The sequence below is a fragment of the Polyodon spathula genome, chromosome 7, assembly GCF_017654505.1.
Source record: "Polyodon spathula isolate WHYD16114869_AA chromosome 7, ASM1765450v1, whole genome shotgun sequence".
NCBI lineage: Eukaryota > Metazoa > Chordata > Actinopteri > Acipenseriformes > Polyodontidae > Polyodon > Polyodon spathula.
The window spans coordinates 24,056,954-24,073,880 of record NC_054540.1 but is presented as its reverse complement, the minus strand read 5'-3'; the positions used below and the strand labels follow the sequence as shown (position 1 = coordinate 24,073,880).

Sequence of the window (16,927 nt, the reverse complement as noted above, 5' to 3'; positions counted from 1 at the left end):
GCTTGCATTCCTCAAAATAAGCAGCACGGGGTGATGTCATTATATGACCAAAGTACTGATGCATTAACAGAAGCATATTCTCAGAAATAAGCAAAACACTACCTAAATGACAAAGCAAGCTAAATTGCACAGTATGAAACCTACAAGGCTGCTTTGTTGCAAAAGCCAATAAGTTGATAAGACAGTGGTTGATTAAAAAGATCCATCATTTTTAATTAAAAAAAAAAAAAAAAAAAAAAAGCACTCCACACAACTTACTGTACTTCCATTCATAAAATGTTTGGGCCCAACTGTATGTGAAAACAATTAAATAGCTTAACACTCCTGGGAAGGAGGGAATGCAGGGAACCGCGTCATTTAATACGTCATCATTAAAGCTTAATCTTGCATAAGGGCATTAATCAGAAAAAATTAGTACAAGGAGTGCAACCTTCTTTATACACCAGTGACATTATACTCTTACTACACTAGATGGGTCATGATGGATTTTTTTTTTTTTTTTTTTTTTTTTTTTTTTTGTTTTTTTTTGTTAATTATTTAAAAAAAAAAAAAGAATATCAATAATAATTTTTAAACTGTGTTTCCTCTGACAGAAACAGTCCACAAAGCACAGGTTAAAACTTTAGTGAACATCTGTTAGGCATCCTGTCACAGGTTCTACCCCTGGCTTGGCTCACTCTTGATTCGTAATCTGCAACAGTCTGTATAGGGGATAGATCAATCCTTTCATTAAAACAAAACAACCACAGGAAAGAAAGTTTATAACTTCCATTTGGGAACAGTGTGATCCAATAAAGAACTGACCTTTTGACCTCCCTGTAATCTATTAATTTGGGCAAGGACCTTCAGCTTTAGCAAAAACTACTTTACCACAGTACATGACTTAAAGCAAAATAGTTCTACTTTCATGAAACAGGACATTAGAAAAATATATATAAAAAAATGACGCGACACTGATATCTTCTGCTCAAACACATTTATTTATTTTTTAACCCAGTTGTGGAAAAATTACATTGACGTCAATTCAATGTCAGCTGTACTGCATTAAAACAGCCATGATTATAAGAAAATGCACTCTAACCTCTGCGGCCAGTGCAGCTTTAAGAAAGTTTGTCCAGAGCTTTTTTGGCCAGAGTCTGGCCTGAATGGCTCAAACAGCTGGAACCAGCAAGCTGTCATCTGCACAAGCTGTGAGTTTGTTCTGGCTCTGGGTCTCGTTCTCACTGCGCGCACAGCCCCTGCCAGCTTGTTCTGTCATTGCTCCCCAGTGATTTCAGCGGAAATCAGTTCAATGTGGTCACTGCCCTACTCCGTACCCAAATTTCCTTATGCTTGACAAGTAGCTGTTTTCTTTAAAAGGCAGAGTAAGATGGTTTCCAATTCAGCGCAGATAGAAGAGTAACAAAAGCAAGTGTAGAGACAGACTTCTTCAAAACCAAAATGTGCAATGAAAATCCATCAGAGCATCTGTAGGTGGGATTAAAATATCAATGCTCAATTTAGAGTTGAAAATGTGTATTATTTTTAAATATGCAGTAGTGTTACGTTAATTTACTACAAAAAAGTTAATGTTAAATATTCAATATAAAAATTGTTTTACATTAAATCACATTTAAAACTAGCCAACAGAAAATATAAGTTGTATTCTGCTTCTTTTGTGTTTAATTATACTGTTAAAAATTAGAACCATAATGCACTTCTGTACAACAGTAATTTAAACCAGACATTCAGCATTTGCTGGTCCAAAGATTACCACTTTGGAAATCATACTGGATGACATCATGCCATGAGCGGTTGAATAGTACAGGATAGTCCTCTTTTTATGTTTGTCTACATAACCAGATCATTTCTAACAGCTATGAAAAACAAAACAATTTAAAATGTTCAAAACATCATTAAAACATCATTATTGTTGTGTGGAGCTGTTTTAATACTTCTGATAAGAGGTGCAGAATTAAACCCTCTGCAATGTGGATATATGCCCTTATTTCACTAATGGAGTTAGCCATGGCTGAGGATTAACCCTATAATATCCTGGCTTGAAAGGGCCTTTGTTTACTGTAATTACCATCTGGTTGGTGTTTGTCTACATTCTTTACTGGCAAATATTATTTGGGTATGGACAATATTACCACAAGTAGGCAATAGTTGGATTTTAAGCCTTTTGCTCCTCTCAGTCTGAAAAGAAAACACTGTTCATATTACAAAACTAGTGAAGCCTTAAATTGAAATTCTCTGCTGTTTGTTCAGCTGGTTTATTTTTTTTTTGAATGGTTTATTTTTTGTCTGTATAACTTTAGGTCTCAAGCAGAAGAAACTAGAAAAAAACAGTACAAGAAAGCACAAGGCCACATCATGTGGGCTGCAGAAGTCTTACTGCGTCCATTTGACTTGCAGGTCATTATGGAAAGTCACAGTACTTCCAGGAAACGGTAAGTAATCGTTACAGACTAGGTGCCCTCTAGCAGAGCATACCAGGACTCTGGATGCCAGTGACAACCTTTCAGTAGGTTTGTTTACCGTGGATGTCCTTTTCACTTCTCCAGTTAATGAATCACAGACTTCAAGCAAAACACCACGGGGGTTAGTGGGGACAGCTCCACAGAAGCTCATCATGTTAACTGTGACCAAAAAAAAAAAAAAACACTAAGCTCATAGGCACTAAGCTCATCTTGGACAGCATTATAATGTACAAGATATAAAAAAAACTCCAGGCCTCTGTCTTTACAGAGTGCTTTTTTAACTTAATAGACTCCCTGATTCCAGGGCTGCAAGTTTAATCCCAGCATGACTGTCGACCGTTACTTACTCTGGCAAGAACAAAGCCACTATTTTACAGTAAATGACTCAAACTGGTCTCCTAGTTACAGTATAACCCTCTTGGGCACTCCATGAACCGACAATAACAAACTTGTACTTACTCTCAGACTCCCTGGGCATTAATGGGTCACCTTTAACGTAGAACATGAAATGCAGACATTATATTGGGGTGAAATAGGCTTAATGTTTAACAAGCTTCCTGAAGGCTGCTTGTCTTACACTGCAGCAGTTCCCCGATCTGCAGGCTATAAAAGGGACAAGCCGAGTTAATGGCAGCGCTACGACAGCAGACAGAGCTATGATTTCCAGTCCTTGAATTCTGGTATCTGATCCAACAATCAGATTTATTAAACCTAAATTATGAATATGCAAGCATCTTTGTGAAACCACGCAACTGGATGGAATTGTCAACTTCTATTTTAGCCAATAAAACATGTCACAACCTGAATCAAGTGCATCAGAAAACGATGACAACCTTTTCCCACCTTCAAAGAGGGTTAGGTCGTCTGCCTGGACATATTTTGGCTACAAAAAGAAATACGGTGTAGTTAAAGAAAGCAGTGTCCTCTATTGTATAATCTGCAGACGGGCAATTGCAGCTAGAGGAGGAAACCCCTCAAATCTCTTTAGCCACCTCAAGGAGCATCATCCCATAATTTATGCAGACATGTCCAAAGTAAGTTCAGTGACTTAATAGTAAATTAGTGAATGCCAGCTGTGTTTTTAACTGCGTCCAATTAAATTGAAATGTTAATTAAGCCATGATTCGTCATGCAAGACTGTCCTCTTAAATATATTGCAACATGTTTCTTTCAAATAGACATAAAAGCTAACCACATGTATACTTTTATAAATGTACTATTTTTGTTTCAGTTTGTATTATTGACTTCCATGAACCCATAGCCCTAATTAAGTAAAAGAGAGGATTCAGTTTTATGAAAGACCAAAATACTTTGCACAATAACAAATCTATTCTCAGCGTGTTGCTAATTTGGAATTCTGTTTTGAATATTAATAGCTGATAATACCGTGATTATGATAACCGTGGTATTTTTTGGTAAAGATCATACTGTGGAAATTTCACACCATCCCTACTATGAAGTATTTTATGGGAACTCTGACTGTCTTCTTCCATGACTGATCCCCTGCAGTGCAAATATTTCTAGAGGCTTACACTGTTGTCTAAAGCCACCTACTCTTTTGGACTTAGCAGTGTTACTTCCACAGTAAGGGCAAGCATGGTTTATCCCTTATCCAGACCAGTGGCCAGTTTGTTAAGAACTTATTTTAGAAACTTAAATTTTAGCCAGATAATGACCCTGTGATCTTTCACCCCCAGCTAGCAGGTGTTGTTTCGGTGATTTTAAATGCTGCAGTATGAACTGCTCACTGTGGCAATGTTCATTTTAGTTCTTGCTCCCATTAAAATGGAGCTTGCACCTGGTTTTAGGGCAAACCTATGCAACTGCTTCAGATAATGAATACCAAATGGCAAACACAATAAATACCCAAACACTGACCTCATCTTTTACATCACTGATCTGAAGAGTAAATAAACAAATAAGGGATGTCACAGTATGGTAGAATTAGAATACAATATGCCAGAGGAAAAAGATCAGTGACAGGTCAAGTTTATTTGTTTTAGGCTGGCAGTATTCAGAATCTAATGCCTGCTTAAGGCCAATATGGGACAAGTGCCAGTGATCTCAGCCAAGTTTACAGCAAACAGATGTTAACATCACAAAACCGTTAAGCTGAACAACCTAATAAACATTTTCACAACTGAATTAAGATTAAAGATTATCAGCTGGTAAGAAGCAGACATCAAATACTGGATAGTTCAAAAAGTGAAAGGCTACAACAATTCCTGAATTGTTTTTCACATACTGGGATCATCATAAATGCCTTAACACCATAACACAAGCAAAAGGAGGACACACGAAACACTAAAGCAGGGGTGCCAATACTTTTGTCAGGAATGAATTCTTTAAATTAAATATGTTTGTTTTTTGATAAAGATTATTTGTTAAATCACAAAAATTGTGTATTTTTCCTTTGTGATTGAAGTTTTGTAAAGTGGCTGATGTTTTCTAAATGCTTGTCCTTAATCTGGTACCATTTTTTATGGTATAGTAAGTGTAGGGTGCCAATACTTACTCAAGATTTAAATGATGTAAAATGTTATTTATATACTAATATATTCCATTTAACCAAATGGGAAATAAAGAACAGCATATTCCAAGTGGACCAGTTCTGACTTTTCCTTTTAAAGGTTATGACAGCAAAGGTTTGACTGCATTGTGGAGAAAGAAGTGTTTCTAAAAAAAATAAAAAATTAAAATGTTAAATGTGTGTCAAATTAATAACGTGTTGCTACTTCAGTTCTTGGCATCCGTTTGACAGAAGACTCAGAAATAAAACCACATTGGAACAACTACCTTGCCAAATTGTATCCAAGTCAAAGCTGGTGTAGGTTGGTTCTCTCCTTCTTGTTTATCTGCACAGGATTACTGACTTATTGTCAGACAACTATCTTGTTCAAACAATTGTCTGTTTGTGAAAGAATTAAGACAGGAAAATCATAAATGTGCAGCACATATATGCGCTTAATCTCCCCACCATCAGCACATAATTAGTAGGGTCTATTATTTGCCATTAGATACGACCATTGGGCTCTGTCAGATAATGGAGCAAAGACTGTTTATTGCTGCCTGAATCAAAGCAAACCACAATCTTCCTCTAGGGCTAAGCAGTTTCATCCAAGGCACTTCAAACATCCTTAAATTGAAACTACTAACAGCGAGTGACAGTGTGATTTTGTTTGAATTTGACAGTTTCGATCAATACTCAACTGCAGTCACCCTTTCCAGAAAGCCACCCTGAAGTTGCTGTAAACAAGGTGCAGGACTCTTTGGAATGTAACACAAGGTTACGGTGCAGATTATTTTCTGTGAAACTGATAAAAGATGATGAAGCCCTCCAATAACAGCAATTGAATGTTCATTGTCACAGAAATTCCTCAACCCTAACTTCCAAGGAAAGCATCTTCATACATGTTTCCATAGCTACTGAGATCACAGAAAATGTGCATTCCAATCGCCAAGAACTTTTTTTTTTCTTTGGATGTCACTAGTTCTCCATTGAGAAAATAATACATCCAAAGCATTTCTTTACATCCTGAAAATGCAAAACCAAAATCCTTCTGATGTGCCTGAAAGAAGATTCAAACAAGTTTAAGCCAAACAAATTTGCATTCACTGCAGCGTTTTAAATTTAAAGCACATTTTCTCTTGTACATTAGAGAATATAATGAAGTACACATGAAGAGGTGTGCAAATTGATTAGAACACCCCATTGCTTCTATAGTTTTGTTGTGTATATGAAATCAAACCACTATAACCGACAATCTTGTGACAAATTGTCAAAAACCGCAAATTAGTGATCGTCTTATTTATTTGATGATTTTAATAAGCCACACATACAATTCATTTAAAATAAGCCAGATGTTAAAATTCATGAGACGTTTTAGAAGTTGTTTAAGATGCCCAATTAAAGCACAAAGTGGTATAACATTTTCACACACAAGTGTCTACTGTTTCTACATTACCGACTACTGACTGAAAATTGAAAATCTGGAATTGTTCTAATAAATGTACACACTTGTGTAAGTTATATCATGCATAAATAATTTAATTTACAGGGAGAAACCATCAGTGTATTGAAAATATCCATGAAGTCCACTATTTTCAACTGACCAGAGGACGAGCAGGAAAACTCCAGGCACACTTTATCTGTGAATTCAATCTGATTACTGAACTCTCTGGACAACCATATAAACCAAGATAACGGGAAGTTTAGAGTAAGTAACCTATAGCTAGATAAGCACTTGATTAAATGTCTGAGGTCAGGACCTCTGAAGATTTTAAGCTGTGTCCATAATTAGATGCTCAGCTAGACAGAAAAGAGTTGTAACCTCTACTACCCTCTTGTTTGCCACTCCACAGCAGTGTCAAGACTGCAGACCCCTCATATTATAGATCTTTCACAATTAACTGTATGGCAGATAGTCCAACCGTCACCTCAGTGTATTTTCTTCTACTTATAGTTATAGGTTAATTGTTTCATTTTATCTAAGTGTGCAAGTGTGTTGTTACCCTGTTCCTAACACTTAACTGGACCCAAGAGTGAACACTGTAAAAAATGAGAACAGCAGATGGAAGTTCAGCATGCATTGTTATATTCGAGTACCAGGATTTCAAACAAAGGATTGTCCTTTTGATAGTATTCTACAATCCTACTCTCCTTTTAGGTTTCATACCGAGTCAACATGATATAATTATCTGCTTTTAAAAACCTCCCCCTTGAGTAGAGGGAATGGTCAGAATAACACTATTTAAATGCATAAATGGCCTGCTTTTAGAATACAAAATAGGAGAGAATACACTTGAAAAATGAAAAAAGTAGGACAATGCAGCTTTAATGAGACAAGACTGCTTGAGATACAGGCAAAAACCTTCAAGAAATTCTAGCAGTAATGATTAGTTAGAGCAAAATTATACCAGATTGCTTTGAATTTAAAACTAAATTTCACAGTCGAGCTGTGATAATATGGAACCAATGAAGTTTGACCAATCGGCGACAATGGTCACAAACAGCCCCTCGAATTACCTTCAGTAATTTGCAGTAAAACCAAACCTGAATGGAAATGTAGACACTACAATCCAATATCTGGCAGAGTTTAAAGATTGCAATCATATTGTGGTACAGTGGGTACTATCTGAAGCACAAGCATTTTGTTGTTTAAACCAGTCTAATGCAGTTTAAGGAAGCTTACATATTGAGCATGCCACAGAAAATAAAATTGTTCAGGAAGCTTTCACCAGAAGTCATTAAATGTTGTACAGTGTATTTATTTTTCCAACCCAAAACTTGTCTGTTAATAAACAGGCTCAATTATCACACTATTGCCCCTTCAGGTGGTCTGAAGAGGAAGTACTTTCACTCAAGAAGCTGCTCATTAACACAGTCTCTAAAAAGTGCCAGTGCTAAATCTGAGTACTTAACATCTGGATGGTACTGAACACCAGACTTTGTTCTCATGCCACAGTTTTCATTTTGAGCCTAGCTTTGAAGTTTCTACCACTAGGGAGTGAATAACAGCTGAGGAACATGTGTTGATGTAAAACAATATTACACAGCGAGAGCTTTTTCTGCACAGAAATCCTGTACAAGGCAAGGGATTATAACTCTTTATAGTTACCCCCCATTCCCATCTCTCCTGCTAGCACAATAAACATAGTGATGGCATCAGTCACAAATGTAAAGATGTCCAACAGACCATTCTTCACCTATTAAGACTTAAATGGTTAGGAACACAACTGAATATCGATTAAAATAACAGACGTCTTTTCATGCATGTACAGCACTGGCTTTTAGCATTGTTGGATTATTGCTGTTGAAGGGACTGGTGAAAAGAGGATAGTCTTCAGGTATTTGGCAGCTGCAAAATAGATCCCCCTGATTTGTATAACTATTTTATGGAAAGTAATCTCGCAGAACGGGTGTCATTACTTACAAATCAAGACTTCACTATAGTAAATGTACTATTGTTCATTTTTACGTTTGATAAAGAAAAAATAAATATTTCAGGATGATCTTGAATGGCTATATTTAATTAGCTAGTAGTACATTCAGCAGCTAAGTGATTGAGTCTGAAAGCACAGCATGTCAGAAAATCATTATGCACCAGTCCCATTTTCTACTAAAAGCCATTTCACTTTCCTTGCTTTTCTCATTATATTGAGGAACATACACATAATTTTATATATGGCAATCAACTACTATGTTATAGGGACTGATGTTTATGGAATTTTCTAAAATGTTCAACACAGTAGCATCCATATAAACATGCTATTATGACAAAGTAGATTTGAATAGTCTGTCACAAAATAAGTGCTTGGCAGGTCCTGCCTTGATTAGCTGTTGAGTAGTCTGTGTTTTGTTGTTCAGAATGTAATGCATAGTGTAGAGGTGCAGGCCTACAATCATACATGCTGGGAGCCCTGCCTGCCCCTCAGTCCTGCACAGAACCTGGTGTACAGGGCTCCCAATTGTTACTAAATGTAGGTTTTTAGACATGTGGACAGTAGTCACTTAAGACCCAAGTCAGATTTGAACCCAGCCCTCCAGTTGAAATACTAGTTAAATTAAAGCGACCTGGCATTCACATCTCTAGCTAAAGCATAGCAGCAGTAAAAGACAGTAATACTACTCCATTGTAATTGAATTATCTGCAACAAGTTCCAGTGAAGCAGAAACACGTCTCAATAAATACAGAAAGGATTAAATACTGCTTATACTAACAACGAATTACAGCAGTAAAAGTAGAATGTGCAGATTTGTATCAATTTTCCACTCGAAATGAATTTGCACAGTACAATGTTTTAAGCTAGTCTATTTAATATTTAACATTGACTTTCGCCAACATGCTGCTGCGCTAGACAAAAACACAATATGCCCATGTTAGTGGTAATGTAGAAACTAATAGTGCGACCATATATATCTTATATATATATATATATATATATATATATATAGATATATGTGTGTGTGTGTATATATATATATGTGTATATATATCACATATATATATATATATATAATATATGGGTATATATCTATATATATATATAATATTACACACACACATATATATATATATACACACACACATACATATATATATATATATATATATATACATACATATATATATATATATATATATATACACACACACATACATATACACACACGATACATAGAAAAAAAACAAATGCTCTACATGTTTGAATAATTACAAGTATCGGACAGAGTCATCGCTGCATACACATACACCCAAAGTTCTGCTAAATACTGTAAAAACCGTCGCTCAAGCTGTAGATCATATATTAAGAATGTACTGTTGCATGAACAAGTAGGCTATTGATTGCAAAAAAAGTTAATTGCAGTATATCTGTCTCACTACCCGTATTCTCAGAGCATTTCAATCGATAGCTTTACAACTAGGACTGATAAATTGTAACAAAAAAGTGTATCTTCTCTCCTGGCTGTACAACACAACTTACTGTACTTTTTTTTTTTTAAAGACAAATCAGCAACTGAAATATTCTTACCGTTTTCCAGATGCAAAGAACAAAATAGGAAATCTTGCTTAGTTGTTCTTCCAGTTTGCTTGTTTACTATTTTCAACTGAGGTTTGCGTTCGAGTTTCTCTTAGGCATGGAATGTGCAAGTCTTAAATATTTCTTCACCGCACAAGCCAATAGCAGAGGAAAAAATTACTTAATCAAAATGCCATACATAAAATGCTCCGGTGAATTAAGGCACAAAAAAAAGACATATTTTAAGAAGTTTCTCTTGCTGTGAAGTTGCATACTGTGACTGAGCGCACCACTCCAATGCGTCTTTTCGCTTGCTATCTGTTACATACTCCGCTCTCCCTCTGGCACTGAGCCTGCTTGTAATACATTGTAACGGAACTAGGGCACAGCACTGCATCATGGGAGCTCTTAAAGCAGCCCGCTACACACTCTCTCTCTCTCTCTCTATCTCTCTCTCTCTCGTCAGCAAAACATTTATTTGAAACGAAGCGGTTATTGCAAAAAACTGTATGGAGTAAACAAAACATAGAAACTATAAAACCTAATAATAAATAACACACGTGGTTCCCTAGCCTGTCATGACATTTAGTAAAGTCAATTGTTTTGCCATATCATATGTTTTGATTGTGCTAATTAAATTAGGTAAATAGTTTGCTCCCCTATTACTAATAGTACTGTTTGCTCATTTGTTTTGCAAATGACAATCTTATTTTTATTAGAACAAATACCATATTAAAAATAAGAAAACAGCATATGAGACACAAATAATATTTCTATAGCATACTTTCAGATGCTAAAGATTTTTTTTAAAGACAAAACTCAGCTAGTCAAAACAACTCAATAAAACATGGTCTGCAAGCCCTGTCTGCGTAGCTAGCTGCGTTTTCACCTCGTGAAGTCCCGCCCCTTATTGTAAGTAATCATTTGGACTGTGTCTGCGCGCCCATCCATGGCAACCATCAACAAAACCACAGAAAGTGGTAAATGACTGAAATACCGGGACGTGATTAGATTGGCAAGATTGTTTAAAACAAAAATCTCGCGAAGTGGTTGCAACTGGTTGTTTTTAAACCCCATATCTTATTAAGTAAGTATACGATGTGCTGATAGACAACAAGATGTATGTGTTTTATATTTACAGCTATATAATCGCAACAAGGCTACCTGTGATACATTAATTATGATATATTCTAATACGAGTGAGGAAATTCGGTGTCATGCAAATCGTGTAAATAGACATATGGATAACATATTTTATCATGATAAAACTTTTTTTTTTCATTCTCTATATTCTTGGAACTGAATGCTACTGAAATGAGAATGTTTCTTGGAGTTCTTGTCAAAATTAGGAATTAATTAGTCAAAATGAATACAAAAAATAAAATAAAAATAAAAATCTAAAATGAAAAACATGCGTTATTATTATTATTATTATTATTATTATTATTATTATTCCTACTCTTCGTATATTGGAGCAATAACAATACCTTGTACCATACAATTTAACCTGCAAAGGTGGATATTCACAATCATGCCTCTCGTTCTCATTTGTCTAGGAGACACGGCAAAGTCAATGTAATTCATGCTTTCATTCACTTGCCTGGGATACCCAGATAACGTTGTTATCTCCTGGGAAGATACTGCTGCTGCTACAGAATAGACTGCAATTCAAATAATTTTTATTTTGTATTTTTTGTGCTGTCACTGAGACCTGATGTGATATACACATTATACATATTATAATAAGACATGACAGTCTTGTTAAATCACTAGAAGAATGTATTATATTTGATCCTTTGTCTTCCAATGTGTGTGATAATAGTTTTTTTGAGAAAATGTTTCTTTAATGTATGGGTTATCAACATGGATTACAGCACTTAAGATATCAGTCGTTAAATTGTACCGCTATATATATATATATATATTATATATATATATATATATATATATATATATATATATATCCTCATAAAAGTTAAAAAGGTTTATTGAAACTTTCACTATATGACTAATGTTTATTTTCAAAGTACCAACAAATAACAATCTATTTTTATTATTTTTTTTTTTTTACAAAACCCAGTAATCATTTTCAATAGATGCAAAAATAATGATGCAGCCATAAAGTGTTGGACTCCATCACAATACACTCTAAGAAAAATAAAGAACTGCCGAACAGATGCCTCAATACCTATAAAAAATAAAACAAGAGCCCTCATAATAACATTTGCTGTTTTTGTCTTTATAGTTCTGCGAAACATGCCTCACCAAGCATCTGATATCGACAATATTTCTATGGTTAAAGAAGGTCATCGTCTGTGTGAGAAGGCCCAGCTTCACGAACTGAACCAGCACTTTGGTGACTGTATCCAGAATGTGAGGTCTACAAGGGGCCAGCCAGCACAGGTAAATGGCCTAAAGCTTTTATAAATCTTTAATCAAGACAGAATTATTTATCTTGAATGTCTGACAATATGTTTTTAGTTAAATATCCTTACATAGTCCTGGTTGCTAAACCACGTTGTTACAATGAGCTTCTGTTTAACCTATATAGTAAACAGGAGTATACATGTACATTGTAGGCATGGAAACAGGAGACAAGCCACAGCTTGAAAAAAACAACAACAAAACAAATACACTGCAAATTACTGCCAGCTTCCTGTATATTAGTCCTGGCTGAAAGATGTTTCAATTTCATAATATTCTTTGCATTTTAAGATCATTTTCTTTTAGTAACCAGTCAATATTTTATTTGAATATTTCTACAATGTCTTTAATATAAATTAAAACATCACAACATAGCTAGTTATACAGTGCACATTAGGAATCCCAGTTTAAGACTTCAGTTAAAGGAACTCATTGAAGAACAAAAGCAGAGCTTGATAAAGCTTTAGTCCCTTGCTAAGCATCTGTATTGTCTACACAGCAACCCATTTTGATTCTACAATTTCCCAGACTAAATACAGAATTTCTATTTTATCACTTTATTTAATCCCTATATCCTTTTCAGGCACTGGTGTCACAAATGTGGCCATATCACACATGGGATTTTAACTCACAGGTTTATCTGCATACAAAACACAGGGAGGGATATAAACAATGTAAAGTCTGTGAAAGGATTAGGGCTGTTCTACCATAATCTCTGGAATGTTCTAAGAAGTGAGCACAGCTGGGCAAGGGCTTTATCTTAAAGTGTTGGTTTACATGTAAAAACTAAAAACAATTGTCTAAACATTATTTGTGTGAGTCATAATGCATTTTATTGACTCTACCCTAACAGCCATAGGAGAGTATTCATTGCAATCTCCAAGGTTTTACAGCAGCTGTCTGTTCAATAGGCATGTATTCTTCCAGATAAATTGAAAGCCTGCTTGGAATTAATAGGCTTTTTTCAAACAACAGAGAACTGAGACAATATTATCTGGATCATCTATGCAATCTAATAATCATGCTTTCCCTGAGATATTCTTGAGGATTATTTTTGCAGCATAATGGACACTGACAAAATAAAACAGGAAAAAAAAGTATCACTCATTTTGTGATTTATATGGGAAATGCCACATTTAACATTTTTCACCCACACTCTTCAGACATGTTCTGAATACATTCTATGCAATCTAACAATGTAGCTTAATACGTTATTGGGGTAACCTCATTGTTATGTAAACCATGACAGTTAAGTAGCTCGTCACAGTTTAAATGGCTTATAATATTACAAACTGCCTTCAGGCTTTTCAATCAACAGCTTTAAAATTGAAGAGAATAATCTTACTTTAGCCATACACAGTACAACAAATATTCAATCCAGTAACAAATACAGTAACAATTATTTTAAACCTTAATGTGCCGCTGACATCTATATCTATTTTTGTTTATTTGCCCATTACTGTATAATTTAGATTTCTTATTTGTTCATATAACTAAACCTTTGTAGCTGCTTGTTTCAGGTGTTATCAAAAAGGTAAAACATCCAAGGGCTAATTATTCCATCAAGACTAAAAAACACTCCATCGTGTCATAAGGAAAAATAAACAAGTAAAATTTGCCAAACGTTTTGGCAATATAGTAAGTCTTTGTAAAGCCCCTGTAGGTAAATTGCACATTTGTGTCAGGTTTTCCAGCCAGGTATCCTTAGCTTATCAAAAGACTCCCAGAGCCACTGGTTGTCAGGACCAGTTATAAATGCCGAAGAGTACTTGCTGCAAGGATCGTTTTACTATATCTTCAGAATTGAATAGGTTGGCACTAAACTGCAGATACAATCATTTAATGATCCAGTTCTATAATCGCACATTCCATCTTTGTATGTGCTGAGAAGTATTGAACAGAGATTGCTGCTATCTTTCCATAAGCCCTGAAGTAAAACTTGCTCCCTTTATTAATTTGTCTCTGACCTTCAATGTTTTTCAAACTGAATTAAACTAAACTGGAATGCTGTCTACAACATAGGTACTTGTAATAGCGGATGACGACTGCCCTATACTGTCTCTGCTGTGTTTCGGTGGGGGTTCTAGGTTATTTTCTGGGTTCGGACATGTGTTGCTGTACTTTCTGAAAGCTGCACAACAGTCTAGATAGAACAGTGTAATGAACGTCAAACTTTATTTCATCAAAACATTAAATAATGTATTTAATCAAAGAAAGCTATGTTTGTAACTTAAAGACATTCCTCTCTGACCCAGACCCTCCCACAACCCTGCTGAGAACTTCAATGAAGCATCAGTGGAGAGGACTGAACATTCAAATTACTCCTGGATTATTAGATTTTGCATTAATAAAAAGAATCAAATATGGGCATGTCTTGTTGAAATCCATAAAAACATATTGCATGGCTTTCAGTATTTTCAGCACATTTGTTTAATATGGTCATATAAAAATAACAACGCTAATTCCTATTATATGTCCATCAATAGATGTATGACATTGCTGGAACACATGTTACTGGATTATGATGAGTTTTAATGTGTAATAGAGTATAGAGTGTACATAGCCCCTTGGCTGTGCATAGCTGGAGATAAAATTCAATAGAATGTATTGCTTTTATTGGTTAAAAAGGTTCTAGCAGATATCATTATAAATAGTGTTCAAAATCATGAAAAAATGAAGATTACAACATTAAAATGTTGTTTACAACATCTGAAGTACAATATTAATACATTTTAGTTAAGTACTGCCACTTTCTGTAGTTAAGGTTGAAGTGAAAGTGACATTTCATTTCTGAAGCTACAATGGCACGGTGTTATAAACTCTTGTTTGCAGTAATTCACAAAAATAAATACAATTATTATTATTATTATTATTATTATTTATTATTATTATTATTATTATTATTATTATTATTATTAAAAAAAAAAAATACTGAAAAGTGTCAATGCTACATTAATTATACAGTTTCCTTTCCATTTTTTGCATTTAGTTTACTATATAGGAAAATCACACTTATTGAAATGAGCAATCAATGACAACATAAATAAATAAATAACAGGGGGGTACTTAATCACTCCAATCTCAAATTACTGTTACAGATGATTCCCTAAACAGTGTACTATGTAGGGGATGACAACCCTTAAATCCAGGCATTTCAAAATTGAACGCAGCTGGAGAAAGTTTCCCTGTTAATGTATGATTTGTTTATGTATTTCTTTTTCCCCCAGTTTGACTCTGCAGCACAGCTGAATCACATTCAGAGGTTAGAGGAGGAGATCCTAGACCTCCGGAACATGTATGATAAAGAGATCCAGGCCCTCCATGGGCAACTGGAGATGACCAGCTATGAAAGGGCAAGACTAGAGCTGAACAACCTGCAGAACTCCCAGATGGCTACTGAATACCTGGACAGGTATGGATTAACTTTATACTCCTTCTGAAATCGTACACATCATACATCATACAACTGTGCAGTTTTGATTTAGCGGATCTGTTGTGCCATAGCACTATAGGATCTTTCCCCCCAAACAGGCTTATCTTTTAGGATTCCTGTATCAGCAGCCTCCCTCTGTACTTTATCATCGCCACCCACTACATCAAGTACATGTACTAAAATAAAAATATGCAAGATGTGATTCACTTATAACGGTATGTCAAGTTATGAGCAATAACAAGTGCTTTAACTGTTATGGGAATTGTGTATGAGTACTCATAATAATTAGTCTTACAAGCATGTGTAACCAAATTTATTTTCCAAGCAGTTTTGCAATTAATTTGTCCTGGTTTCGAAAATACATTTTACTGTCTGCTTCTTTTGAAAACCAAGCCATTCTGTTGCTAACCAATCGTTTCTCATAAATATAGAGTTACTGAGCTAAATGGCCTCCTCTTAAGAAAAGATGAAGAACTGAGGAGTCAGCAGCTGCTATTGTCTCAGAAGGAAAGAGAGCTTGAGAAAAAGACTGATTTGACTGTGTCTCTTTCTGCCAAGCCTGACCTGGGCAGGAGCGAACTTGAAGAACTACACCACCGTCTCCAAGAAGTTCAGTTCAGGTGGGGGTCATCTGGAATCACATTTAAACACAGAACATTGATTTAAATTACTTTATCTTGGTAGAAACCTTTACAAAGGTGTGAGGGCATAGTGGATTAATGGACTGCAAAAGGTCTGAAGAAAGTTGACTCCACTCAACAAAGTAGCTCAGTTCATTTATCTTTTATGCTTTAGTTTAATCCTTTGCATTTAACATGTGCCAATATAGAGTCCTGCAGTCTTAAAATAAAGGTCTTTGATCATTTTAATAAATTAAAGTTATGGGTGCTAGCAGAGTAAATGAAATAGCTGAGGGTATGAGAAGTGGGGCGTAAATCAGCACTTCGGTGGCAGACTATCTTGGAAGGATATAAGGTAGCTGCCATGATTCACTGAGTAATCAATAACAGCTACCCAATCCTTCAACAGACTCGTTTTATACTTTAAAGCACATTCTTCCTCAGAAAGTTTATATCAAAGCAAGAGA

The 16,927-nt window shown here is 35.2% G+C and overlaps 2 protein-coding genes across 4 annotated transcripts in view; one reads left to right on the top strand and one right to left on the bottom strand.

Moving 5' to 3' along the window:
* Positions 1-10,340, bottom strand: part of LOC121318387 (ras association domain-containing protein 8-like) — a 41,501-nt gene extending 31,161 nt beyond the window's left edge. Inside the window, exon 1 of the mRNA XM_041254985.1 lies at positions 9,996-10,340. The gene's annotated coding sequence lies outside the window, so the exon portion shown is untranslated. The remainder of the gene's footprint in view (positions 1-9,995) is intronic.
* A 587-nt stretch (positions 10,341-10,927) lies between these two features.
* Positions 10,928-16,927, top strand: part of LOC121318386 (lamin-B2-like) — a 54,713-nt gene continuing 48,713 nt past the window's right edge. For all 3 annotated transcript variants that reach the window (XM_041254983.1, XM_041254982.1, XM_041254984.1), the window contains exons 1-4: positions 10,928-11,070; positions 12,229-12,386; positions 15,635-15,819; positions 16,272-16,460. In XM_041254983.1, the coding sequence (XP_041110917.1) occupies positions 12,240-12,386; positions 15,635-15,819; positions 16,272-16,460 (521 nt within the window). In that variant the 5' untranslated portion in view covers positions 10,928-11,070; positions 12,229-12,239. The remainder of the gene's footprint in view (positions 11,071-12,228; positions 12,387-15,634; positions 15,820-16,271; positions 16,461-16,927) is intronic.